Source organism: Bufo bufo, chromosome 5 (genome assembly GCF_905171765.1).
Source record: "Bufo bufo chromosome 5, aBufBuf1.1, whole genome shotgun sequence".
Classification (NCBI taxonomy): domain Eukaryota; kingdom Metazoa; phylum Chordata; class Amphibia; order Anura; family Bufonidae; genus Bufo; species Bufo bufo.
Genome location: NC_053393.1, coordinates 80,147,285 through 80,160,482, shown reverse-complemented (window position 1 = coordinate 80,160,482; position 13,198 = coordinate 80,147,285). Strand labels below are relative to the sequence as shown.

General features: G+C 47.6%; 1 protein-coding gene across 4 annotated transcripts in view; it reads left to right on the top strand.

Moving 5' to 3' along the window:
- POP1 (POP1 homolog, ribonuclease P/MRP subunit) overlaps positions 1 to 13,198 on the top strand; it is a 56,168-nt gene that overhangs the window by 27,938 nt on the left and 15,032 nt on the right. For all 4 annotated transcript variants that reach the window (XM_040432843.1, XM_040432845.1, XM_040432844.1 and 1 more), the window contains 8 exons: positions 232 to 485; positions 2,591 to 2,684; positions 5,467 to 5,572; positions 6,627 to 6,746; positions 7,134 to 7,249; positions 8,546 to 8,737; positions 8,839 to 8,993; positions 10,375 to 10,617. In XM_040432843.1, the coding sequence (XP_040288777.1) occupies positions 232 to 485; positions 2,591 to 2,684; positions 5,467 to 5,572; positions 6,627 to 6,746; positions 7,134 to 7,249; positions 8,546 to 8,737; positions 8,839 to 8,993; positions 10,375 to 10,617 (1,280 nt within the window). The remainder of the gene's footprint in view (positions 1 to 231; positions 486 to 2,590; positions 2,685 to 5,466; positions 5,573 to 6,626; positions 6,747 to 7,133; positions 7,250 to 8,545; positions 8,738 to 8,838; positions 8,994 to 10,374; positions 10,618 to 13,198) is intronic.

Genomic DNA, 13,198 nt, shown 5'->3' with positions numbered 1-13,198 from the left:
ACGCTGGTTACTGTCTGTTGGCAGCATCAGTTGTTACCCTTATGCCCCCACCATCGTTATAGTCTACACACTTCTCCTGTCACCCACTGGTAATCTGAGTTTTAATTGGTCCCATCAGTCCCCGCCACCTTTGGGATCACAATTTCCGTGTTTCATACTGACTCATAGGATTAATACCAATGGCCTCCCAGTATGTGTTAGTTTTCACTATTTTTTTATTTTTTTTGTCAGGATGTCTTAAAGGAGCTCAGGCTTGTATGTGTATGCGAAGACAGACCTGACAATTTTGTATGTATCCCGGAACCAGCACCACCCCCTGTGAAGGAAGAGCCGCCAGCAACTGCAACTAAAGCCGGGAAGAAAAGGAAATTGCAGAATAAAGAGGGAGAAAAGGCTGTTCCTGTCAAAAAGATCATTGGGGATGGAACGAGAGCTACCCCCGACCCTTATTACTGGACCTCAACACAGACTGGCATTACTATTCGGTACGTGCGGATAGTTTTCATGTTCTGTCATTGAAAGGAGCTTTCCCATATCAGACAATGGGGGCATATCGCTAGGCTATGCCCCCATTGTTTACTCTGTGCGGGTCCCACCTATCTCCTAAACGGAGACGGCAAAGTGAAGAAGGGTGCACTGAGCATGAGCGGCTGCCCTCTATTCATTTTTATGGGGCCGCCGAAAATGGCCGAGCTCTGCAATTTCACTCAGCCCAATAGAAGTGAATGGAAGTGGTGGCTGCCCAGGTGCAGTGCACTCCCATTCATTTCTATTTTCGGCGGGCCAATAGAAGGGCTTGGTGGTGGCCGGACCCAGCACTGCCAGGCCACTACTTTGCCGGCTTTGTTTTCGGCTGCGTTTGCGAGACCTGTACCTATCAGACAATGTGGGCATATCCCTTTAGGCTATACCTGACAGCCATGATTGAATATGTCCTATTTAATCGGCTGCCAGAGCACAATTTAGCACATGTAGGTAAAAAGGGACATGGCTTTCTTTTTAAAAGTTTTTTTAAACCATGCACACGTCAAACATACATGCACTCTGGCCAAATTTCTTCAGAGATGCGGTGGGACTCAAATTTTGGATGAGAGGGCCTGACTTGCAGTCGCCATTCTACTTCATCCCATGTGTGTAGGATTGGGTTAAGGTCGGGGCTCTATGCGGGCCAGTGAAATTCTTCGACACCAAATTCACCCAACCGTATCTCTACATGTCCTGTTATTGTCCGCATTACGGACAAGGATAGTACCCTTCTATTAGGGTCCAGCTGTTCCGTTCCACAAAATACGGAATGCACACGGACGTCATCCGTATTTTTTGCGGACAGCAAAATACATACGGTTGTGTGCATGAGGCCTAGCTCTAATAAATATGACCGTTACACTTTAAACATCTTGCTTAAGTTGAGCACTTCTATCGGATATTATTATTAATATTAATTGCCCTATCGCACATGGAGGTGACTCACCATATGTGCAGCGTCTGCGCTCCTGAACATAGAAGCCCAATGGCTTAGGTAGGTTTAGCGTAGGACTCGCCTGACCTGAGACCACCTTGGCACTTGGTAGGCGGGCTCAGATGTGTTTTGATCAAAATATATTGGCTAAGTGTCTCAGATATTATCATATCAGAGTGAGGACTTTGTCCATATATAATGCTTGCATCTACTTCACTAAGTGCATTATTATCTTATTTCTGTGATTTTCTTTAATTGCCCTATTGAGAAAAGAAGCGAGGTGGATCATACGATCTCAAGCTATGGGCTCTTTAGGTCTAAATGAGAAAAACAACCTCTGTGTGTTTTTTTTAGATGTATATTTTTTCTTTATGCTCACATTTTGGTCTTTAATGGTAATTGTTTTTATAGTGTTCATGTATGCAGCTAGCCGATTCATTGGGAATTACATTTTGTGCCGCCCACTAAACCGGCGTATATAGGGCGAGACGCAGTGACGTCTTGACGTCAGTGGCCTGAGGAAGCGCAGTGTGCGTGAAACGGCCGTCGCCACGAGCTGCAAACTTGCTTGGTAGGCTTGTCCGGCCCCTGCGTGATGTAAACCTGTATCTGGCTTGAATAAAAAGTATTTTTCTCTCCTTATGTGCATTAATAAAAAGTTATGGGTCAGCAGCGAATGAAATTGTCATGTCATTCATGCCACAGGGAACGTTGCAAAATTTACAACTTAAAAAAAAATGTCAGTATTTGATGTTTTTCCCATCCCCCTCCATTAAGAATTAATGAAGTTAAATAATGAGTTATATGGATACCAAAATAATTCCATTTAAGATTACAACTCGTCCCACAAAAAAACAAGCGTTCATATGGCTAGGTAGATGGAAAAAGAAATCTCTTGGAATACGATGATAAAAAAATATATATCTTTGGATTGGGCAATTGAAATCCAACTTGCCAACCCTTATCTACTGTGGAGGCCACATTCTCATTAGAGGGTCATCCAACATAGGTCTAATGTGTCTGGCCAGATTTTTCTGGTGTGACATGGAATCATTTCTTTGTTCCACTTGAGTGTAACCTGCTTCAACAATGTAGTAAACAATAGAAATTGACTTTTTCTTTTTTTTTCAGTGACCTGACCATGGAAATTGTACGCTATAGACTTGTTGGCCCATTGTCTAACTGTGTGCTTGGTGATGCTCTGCATGTTGCCCCACTTCATAAGGTATGTAGTGATTGGTATTTCTGCCATGGCACTGTATGTCCACGTGGCTTCATGGTTCAGTCTTTATCTTCTTTTGACCTCCTTTATGTCATAGGCCCCATGTATTGGGGTCAAATTCATAGGAAGGTATGCTGCGTGTTTTTTTTTTTTTCCTTTGAGTGTTGGAGGACATGGTCTAAAATTATGTAAACATAATATAGAACATATAGACTCCATTCAGATGTTGCCTTCAAACAGATCTGAAGCCAGGTCCCTAGTTTTGCAGTTCTAGCTACTGAGCTGTATGGACTTGGTGCTTGCAGGGATTGTAAATGAGGTCTGCTATGTGATGTATTCTGTGGGGGAGATTTATAAAGGCTTTTACCCCACCATTGATTTGTAAAAGTTGCAAATTATGACATGCGCCATATCTGTGCCATCATCTGCGCCTATTTGCGCTTCTCGCCACTTTTTCTATAGTTGCAAGCAAAGGAACAGGGATTTAGCAGGAGGGGATGGAGCCGCCCTCTGCCTGCTGGATTTATCCAGCCCCTAGCTGACCCACAGAGATGTCCTGATTTAGGCCTCCTGCACACGAACGTGTGAGCCCCGTGGTCGTGCTGCGGCCTGCAAATAGCGGGACGCAATGCACGAACACCGTCCATGGGGCAGCCACAGCGGATCGCGGACCCATTCACTTTAATAGGTCCGCGATCCGGCCGTTCCGCAAAAAGATAGAACATGTCCTATCTTTTTGCAGAACGAAAGTACGGGACGAAACCCTACAGAAGCACTCCATACTGCTTCCGTAGGGTTCTGTTCCGCGCTTCCGTTCCGCACCATTCCGTATCTCCTGATTTGCGGACCCATTGAAGTGAATGGGTCCGCATCCGTGATGTGGAATGCGCACGGAACGGTGCCCGTGTATTGAGGATCCGCAATACGGCCATGGGAAGCATGCGTTCGTGTGCAGGAGGCTTTACTAAGGGGTGTGCCGCTTAATAAATTGGCCACATCTCATTCCAGCACACGAGATCAAGACTGGCATAGGAAACTCCTTTCTTGATGAATCTCCTCCAATGTCGTCATCTGTCCAGAGTCGGCAGATCACCTACAGTGTTCATTATGAGGGTTGTCCAGACTACAGATGTTGATGACCTACCCTCCTCAGCTAGCTTTCTACAGTGGTTTGTCCCACTCAATTCAAAGGAGATGGCATGCAGGTAAACAATGAAGGGGATGCAGCACTTGCACCGCAGCCCCTTCAAACAGCTGATTGGGGGTGCTGGGAGTTGGACCTGCACCGATTTTTCATATTGACGATAGGTTTTCAGTCAGTATCTGTACTTCAGACAATCCCTTTAATCTGTCAGCATGTACCTATGACACTGGCTGACCTGTTACATGTGCGCTTGGCAGCTGAAGGCGTCTGTGTTGGTCCCATGTACATATGTGCCCGCATTGCTGGGAAAAACAAAGTTTTGATATATGCAAACGATCTTCTAGGAGCAACAGGGGCTTTGCCATTACACCTAGAGTCTCCGCGCTCTCTGCACTAGGGGTGGGTGGTATAGGCGATATAAATTTGGGCCACGATATGGATTTTTGCCATATCGCTTATTTCGCCGGACCGCGATATGATTGCGCTCTCTGCGCGCACCATTTTCTCCTGAGCCGGCCGGCACAGTGGAGGGAGAAGGAGGGAGACCCTCCCTCCCCACTGTGCGCGGCTGCCGCTGAACACCAATGAGGACAGAGTAGGAGGAGGAGGGGAGGGACTGTGGCCACTGCGCCACCAATGAATGTGCCGGCCATATCCCACAGGGTCCCCCTCCCCCCCATCATTGGTGGCAGTGGGCAGCTCCGATCGGTTACCATGGCAGCCAGGAGTCACACTACTGAAGTCCTGGCTGCAATGCTGCTCACTAACATACCATGGCAGCCAGACTTCAGTAGCGTCCTGGCTGCCATGGTAACCGATCGGAGCCCCAGCATTACACTGCTGGGACTCCAATCGGAACTGCCCACTGCCACCAATGATGGAGGGGGGGGGGGACCCTGTGGCCACTGCCACCAATGATTAATACTGGGGAGGGGGGGTGGGTTTGAGTTACCATAGGGGGCAGATGAGAGGCTGGGGGGGGGGGGGGCAGATGAGAGGCTGGGGGGCACATGAGAGGCTGGCTGCCATGGTCAGCTCCCTGCTGTTGTGTGCACAAAGCACAGGGCAGCAGGGAGAGTGTAAAGTCCTATTCACCCTAATAGAGCTCTATTAGGGTGAATATGACAAGGGTTCTAGCCCTTAAGGAGGCTAATAGTTATTAAATAAAAAGTAAAAAAAAAAAAAAGTTTAAACACCCCCCCCCCCCCCCAATATAGAAAACAATATATCGCAATATATATATCGCATATCGCACATGCTTAAAATTATAAATTTTAGGCCATATCGCCCACCCCTACTCTGCACTTTGATGTTTTCACTGCGTGGCCCTGTCAAAATTCGGTGTGGCATTGGCAGAGCCTCTAGGTGTAACCGTTTTTCCTAGAGGTTCACTTGCATATATTAAAACATAATTTTTCTCAGCCATGCAGGCACATATGAACATGGGACCAACACAGATGCCTTCAGCTGCCAAGTGCACATGTAACAGGTCAGCCAGTGTCAGAGGTACAAATCTGCTGACAGATGCCCTTTAATGGTCTGCTGTACAATCATAATGTGAACATACGCTTTGTGGAAAGTCTCATTGAATTATTTATCACTTTTTTATATTTTTTAATGAATAATCTCCTTCTTACACAGGAAAGTGAAGATTCAGGACCGCATGGCTGGTGGGCAGGTTATTGTGAAAATCCAGATCACATTCTCCGTCATAGCAATCAGGAATCCTTGTTTAAGCTACTAAAAGGTAAGTTTTTGTGTTCAGTGTGTATTTCACAAGTGTTTGTATACTTCATCTCCTGTTCTGTGTTTGTGCACTAATAACAGGCACCAGAAGAGCTTTCATCCTGTTGATCTCATTGGAGAGGTGGTCAGCCATGTGCAGCTGAAGTAACTACCTGCACCTACTGGTTCACCACCCTTGGGGTCCATTCACACGCCCGCAATTTCGTTCCGCATTCTGCGGAACGGAATTGCAGACCCATTCATTTCTATGGGGCAGCACTTGGGGCAGCACTTCCAGGTCCGCAATTCTGATCCCGAAAATTGCGGACAAGAAATTGCGGCCAAAAAAAGGCATTTTCTATGAGAATGCCGGCGATGTGCGGAACGCACATGGCCGATGTCCGTGTTTTGCGGATCCGCAAAACACTCAATGACGTGTGAATAGACCCTTACTGTTGTCTCCATTCGTCCCACCTCCCCCGATCTTACTCATTGACATGAGATTTAGAATACCCCTGGCTTTAGATTCATATGCCGCTTATCAGTATTAGGACACATCTGTTGTGTTCTTGGTGGTATTTCGACGGCCTGCCACCTGTAGCCAACGCCATTGATATTATCCCACTGCCCTTTTGTACAGAACCTCGTCTCAGTTTCCTTGCTGCAGAACAACCAATGAAATGTTTAACAATTGTAATTATTTTAATAAAACATGTTCTTCAATGGTAAAAGAAAAAGAAAAAATAATAATAATAATGCCCCACACCTGTCCATGGGTTATGCATGGTATTGCAGCTCAGCCGCATTGACTTCAGTAGAGGTGCGCTTCAGTACCAGACACGGCCCATAGACAATAATGGTGCTGTTTCTGGATTATTTTTATTTTTTTAGTAATTTTGTACAACCACTTTTAATATATACGTTCTGTCGAAGAGTCCCTGATTTATTACAACCTGTTTGGAGATTCTGCTCTGTGCATCAAAACATGTCATTTTTTAATTTATTATATTGACAAATCTGTGCTTCCTGTGTAGAATTGTCCAAGGTTATATAAGCCTATTTTTGTATGTTTCCAGGCTTGGAGTCTCCGGCACAGATACCATCTGGAACCATTTTAGGCCTCACTCTTGGGGATCCAAGACTGAACTTGCCTAAAAGGAGGACAAAATCCTTTCCAAATCTAGAAAACTATGAAGGTGAACCTCATAACTGTGTCTGAACAGTCATATGCCTATTCCGTTGCATTGCCTTTTCTGTTTCTCTACTGGCCTTGTGCTCGTTGGGAGCCTCTGTCTTTCCATACAGATGACCCAGGTTCAAGTCCTGGCAAGGCCAACTAGAATGTGTGATCCAGACTTGACTATTTTGTTGCCTAATGTGTCGTCTTATATGGTTATCATTCCCAATGATGTGCCAGGTTAAATTATATGCACGTGGTTTCTGGTGGTGACCTGATTTTCCCCTTTAAGGGCCATGTTGTTATTTGGTGGACTGTTTGCTGTGATGTCTATGGACGCACAGGACTTGGCAGAGTTTGCCTCTTGATGGATGGAATTTGTCCTCTCTGTGCTCTGATTCTGCAGATAGAGATAAAGTGAAGTCCTTAATGTTGGATGGAGTTCCCGTGGAGTGCAGTGACGGTCTTATCTGGTCGTCTGATGTTCGATCTCGTGTAACGGATAATAAAATATCGGAGCAGGTAAGTGCAGGTTAATATCTCTAGTTTCATGTTGTACATTGCAATATATGCTGAAGTTCAACTTAATGTGCAGATTCATTTTGCAATATATTTTTATTGGAGACATGAGTCTTATGCTTAGCTCCATAGGATAGTGATAAATGTGTGATCATGGGGGGCTCACCTCTGGGACCTCAGTGATCATGGAAACAAGGGTCCCCCCCCCAAGTCCTCTGATGTCTGTTCCAGTCTTCCATTTTGCGTTCCACATAAGACACAAAATACTTGGTGACTATGGACATCCTTGCACTGATTTATTTGTTCATTTGCTTCCTAACAGCAAAATGAAATAACTTCTAGAAATACATTACAAATTTCCTACAGTTTTGCTCCTGCAGTGTGTGTAAGTTCTTCATCTACTGGTGGTGGTGCTGCTCTATACTTGCTTTGATGGCTTTTCCTGCTCTCCCCTTCCCTTCTCTCAGACAGCAGGAGAGAAAGGAGATGGCACGTGCGCCCTAGGTGCGCTGTCTGCTCATGCAGCTGATTGGTGGGGGTGCCGGTCTAATATTGATCACCTATCCTTAGGATAGGTCATTTAATAATAAAAGCCTGGCAAAGCTCGTTAAGATACCTTCACATCTGTGGCATTGTAATCCGGGAGTTGGCCGAATGCAAACTGCAGTGCGCAGCTGTTTCTGTCCGGCCTATTCTCTGCATTTTTCCGGATTGAGGACCAATCTCCTCTGGACCCCATTGTAGTTAATGGGGTCGGCTTGCATTCCAGTTGCATCAGGCAGTGCTGGAATTGCTACTGCAGATGTCAAACTAATCTTAGAGATAGAACATGGGTAGGCAACCTCCGGCACTCCAGGTGTTGTGAAACTACAACTCCCAGCATGCACACTTGCTCTGCTGTTCTCATAACGCCCATAGAAATGCATGGAGCATGCTGGGAATTGTAGTTTCACAACAACTTTAGTGCCGAAGGTTGCTGACCTCTGAGATAGAGGATGGAAAAAGGGGAGAGGATTCAATGAGGCAGCTCATATAGCCTGTAGATATGGAGGAAAACGACACAATGTAGTCTGTAGGGGCAAGACGGCAGCATCCTGAACACCGATCCAGCATGTATTACTGAGGGTGGGGAATGTGTCCACATAAGTTGTACATTTGGGGTTGAAAATGAATTAAGGAATGAAGATTGCAGACTAAAACTTTTTTATTTATTTTTTCTTAATGTAACAACTAGTGTGTGTGTGTGTGTGTATGTATGTATATATATATATATATATATATATAACTGTTCTATTACAGGAAATTAACAGACTAAGAAGTGAGCTGCTTGTACCGGGTTCAAAGCTAGATCTTGGCAATAATGAATCTAAAATCCCAGTCCTGCTAATCCAGCAGCCTGGTAAGGTCACTGGTAAAGATCGCCCAGGGTGGGGGAGCGGATGGGACATTTGCCTGCCAAAAGGATGGGGAATGGCTTTCTGGATTCCACTTGTAAGTTTATGCTTTTTCCTCCTTTTATATAGAATTACACAATTGTATTTGTGTATATCTTACTCTTATTCAGTATAGAGTCTATAATGATAACCTCTCAGATTTACAGAGGTGTCCGGGTTGGAGGTCTACAGCAAGGACTGCAGCACTACCAGTATATGGGGGCTCCAAATGTTCCTGGTGAGTTCCCCGACAGCCCAGCTGGAGCTCAGTCTGCACAGGAGGCTAAGGCACAGTTGCTTGAAAAATACACCAGGTAAGACTTTGTGCTGAGAGTAGACCATGGTATATTGAGCATTGAATAGACTGTGCATTTAGGTATCCTCTCTGCTCACCACTCCTGTCCATGCACAATAGATTAATAGGTCTTGTTTTCATGTTGTTGTAGCTGGTATGGATAATGCCGCATTTACATGACTGTGTGACGGCCTTGTCTGTTTTGTGGACTGCGAATCTGCAAAAAACAGGCTTCGGCCCTGTTCATCCCGCATTGCGGTGCAAACCCATTCACTTACCGGTAAATTATAAATGGATGCAGTCGACAGATACTGAATGGTGACTACTGATGCACCAAAGATACTTGCTGGACTTCTGACTATGTCCTGCTCTTACCACAAAAGTGTGTATTACCAATGCTCAAGTGCAGACAGAAAAGAGTGGAATATTCAATATTTTATATACTTTGTGGCCACTTACATTAGGCTACTTTCACACCTGCGTTAGGTGCGGATCCGTCTGGTATCTGCACAGACTGATCCGCACCTATAATCTAAACTCTTGTATCCGTTCAGAACGGATCCGTTTGCATTATCATTTGTTTATGATAATGCAAACTGATCCGTTTTGACTTACACTAAAAGTCAATGGGAGGCGGATCCGTTTTTAATTGCACCATATTGTGTCAGTGAAAACGGATCCGTCCCCATTGACTTACATTGTAAGTCAGGACGGATCCGTTTGGCTCCGCATCGTCAGGTGGACATCAAAACGCTGCAAGCAGCGTTTTGGTGTCCGCCTCCAGGTCGTAATGGTGACTGAACGGAGGAAAACTGATGCATTCTGAGCGGATCCTTATCCATTCAGAATGCATTGGGGCTGAACTGATCCATTTTGGGCCGCTTGTGAGATCCCTGAAACGGATCTCGCAAGCGGACCCAGAAACGCCAGTGTGAAAGTAGCCTTACCCTGACAATTACTGCCATAGCTCATCAACTTGTAATTCAGAAAATTGTGGCTTAAAACAATAAAAAAAAGCCATGAATTGAAGTGCTGCCGCACCAATACACATCAAGCCTCATGCACACTGTACTACAACTCTCTAGGCTATCTGTAGGCCGCCTTGGTGGTGCGTCGCACAATATCCTATTGTAATGTGACGTCTAATTGAACGTGTCCTGTTTTCATCCTATGTGGATTCATACAGAGTGGGACATAAAAATGCTTCAAATGAAATGCAAGGCATACATAGCACCCCATAGAATTACTGTGAAGTCTAATTCCCAGAAATCTAGTGTAAAGTACATGAGCCATGCAGTAAAATGTGCAGCCCAGACGTTATTGGAGAATACAAAATTGTAGCTGGACCTGCCCTGTATTATGACATGGCTATAATGTTGTGTTCCCGATATCTACTCCAGACGTCCACCCGCAAAGAGAACCAACTTTATTAAACATGGCGTTTTGGCCCCTTTCCATTGCCCCTGGGATCAGCTGACTAGAGAATGGGAGATGCGGCCTTCTATGATAGATGACCCCGAAACCAAAGAAAAGACCTGTGAATCACCAGAAGAAATGAAAATGGAGTTATCTCTTGCAGTAAGCACTGAGGAGACTGTGCTGGAGGAAGACAACCAGGGTAGAAAAGACTTCTCTGTGCTAAGGTTGGTGGAAGTGTGAATGGTTTTACAGTGTAAACTAAGACATGAAGCTGAGCTCTCTGAGCAGCCACCGACTCGATGTGGTTGTATGGTTCTGCCGGTCTTAAGTCCACCTTTCTGGGCTTATCTGGCTGGAATACCTGAATCCACATTCTGAGATCTCAATAGTCATTGTGATTGTGAAACCCGGCTGCATACTAAAACGGTTATGTCTATGGCCAGTCTTGGGACCAAACATGCACACACGACACTAAATGGTTAGTAATTGTTAAATCTGATTACGTAGACAGTGCTCATTAAAGGGATTTCTCGCCCAGTTTCCTTGGGGGACACAGAAGACCTTGGGTATAGCTCATCTCCATAGGAGGCGTGACACTAAGTGAAGACTGTTAAGCCCCTCCTCCACAGCTATACCCTCAGCCTGGAGAGAGAGACTGCCAGTTTTTTGCTTAGTGTCCAAGGAGGCAAGACACTCTCTGCACTGCAGAGCTGTTTTCTCCTTGTTTAAATTTTAGATTTTTACTTTATTTCTTTTTGTTCCAGATCATCAGGGACAACAGAGACGCACTAGACCTCTCTGTTCTCCCGGGGTTGAGCTGCGCCAGTGCCGGTCACCTGCACTGCTGCCTCCCCCACAGAAGGCAAGGTGGATCAGTGCAGCCCAGCTCCCCTACATCCCGCCAGCGCAAGGGTCGCCCGCACGCCAAGTCCCTCTTCCAGCGTCCTGCCACTACGGTGCCAGTAGCTGAAGGGGCGACCCTGCTGGAATGGACCGAGGGTGAAGACTGCTGTGGTAAGAGAGTGGCTTCTCCAGCGCTACGTCCCCCAACCCCCACCCAATGGTCTCCTGCGTGCCTGACCCCCCATACTGGGCCTCTGGACCCTTCCCCTGCTGGACCTAGGCTGGCCCCTGGGGTGCCGCAGAGCGGCAATCTGCTCCCTGCCTCCCCCCCCCTTTTTCCTGGCCCTCATAGTACACGCAGCTAGTGGCTGTCAGCCGTCGCCTGCCTTCTCCTCACGGGCACCCCGTCTCTGGGTCCCCCCCCATCTCGCCTGATCACATTGGGCCTTACCGGAGTGTGCAGGACGCTGCAGTGGAGTAAGGCCTCGCCTCCGGCCAGCACTAATATTCAGGTGCGGCCGGGCGCCGCAAAAATTTTAGGCTCCGCTGCTTGGGGTGGGCTCGAGGTGGGCTCCCGCGGCAAGCCGCCATTCCGGGCCCCTTACTCTTCCGGCCGGCGGAGTGGGCTCCCGCGGCCGGCAAACCACCATTCCGGGTCCCTTTCTCTTCCGGCGGTGGGGTGGGCTCCCGCGGCCGGCAAACCGTCATTCCGGCCCCTGTCTCTTCCGGCCGGCGGGGTGGGCTCCCGCGGCCGGCATTGGGCTTGACTATGCCCCAGCAGGCCCCGTCCGACCGTCGGTGCCGGTCGGCGGGGCTCCTCAAATTTGGTCCCAGGCTTCGCGGCCTGCTGGGCCGCAATTCCGACCGGCCCGCGGGGAGGGCTCCCGCGGCCGGTTTGAAGCGCCATTCCGCCTCAGGTCCCGGCGGTATAACGGGCCGGGCGCCGCAAATTTAGCCCCCGGCTTCGCGGCCTACTAGGCCGTAATATTCCGGTCTCTGGTGGAGGGGGCGGGAACTTCTCCAGGCGCGAATTCTTCCCGCCTGGAGGTTCCTCCGCCCCCAGGGGATCGCACGCCGCCCTCCAGGCCGGATCCCTGTTAACCCTTTGGGTACAGGCCGGCTCCCAAATGGGTCTGTATAGTTGGCCCCCCTTTTTTTCTCAGGTGCCCATATATGGTGGCTCCCCTTTAGCCTCAGAGAGGCTGTGTTTAAATATATAAAAATAAAAAAATTATAATAATAAAATAAATAATAATAAATCACTGATTTCTATTGGACTGCGCAGGACGCTGCAGCCTCATCAGTAGTGCTGCATGTCTGCATGACCTCTTTCCACAGGCGGCATGGTGTTGCGCTCCCAGCCTGCGTCGCTGCTAGGGCATTTCCTCTTTTAGGTGGTTTTCTTGCCTCTTCCAGGATACGGCAGCATTCATCTTCTCTCCAGTTATGGTGCCTGCCATGTGCATCCCCCCCCCCCTCCTAGGCGGGATACTGCACTCTCCCTGGCTGCCGGCTGGCCATGTGCATGACCCCCTTCTTAGGCGGAATACTGCACCTTCACCGGATACGGTGCTGGCCATGTGCACGACTCCCTTCCATAAGCGGAACGCTGCACTCTCTCTGGATTTGCTGCCGGCCATGTGCGTGACCCCCTTCCATGGGCGGAACGCAGCACTCACTGGATTCGCTGCCGGCCATGTGCGTGAGCCAGCCATGTGCGTGACCCCCTTCCTGGGCGGAACGCAGCACTCTCACTGGATCTGTTGCCGATCATGTGCATGACCCCCTTTTTTTTTTTTTTTTTTTTTTTTTTTTTTTTTTTTAGGCGGAATACTGCACTCTCACCAGATACGGTACTGGCTATGTCCACGACCCCCTTCCATAGGCGGAATGCTGCACTCTCACTGATGTGCTATGATGTACTTGTGTACTATGTTACTATGCTGCACTCTCACTGGTTTC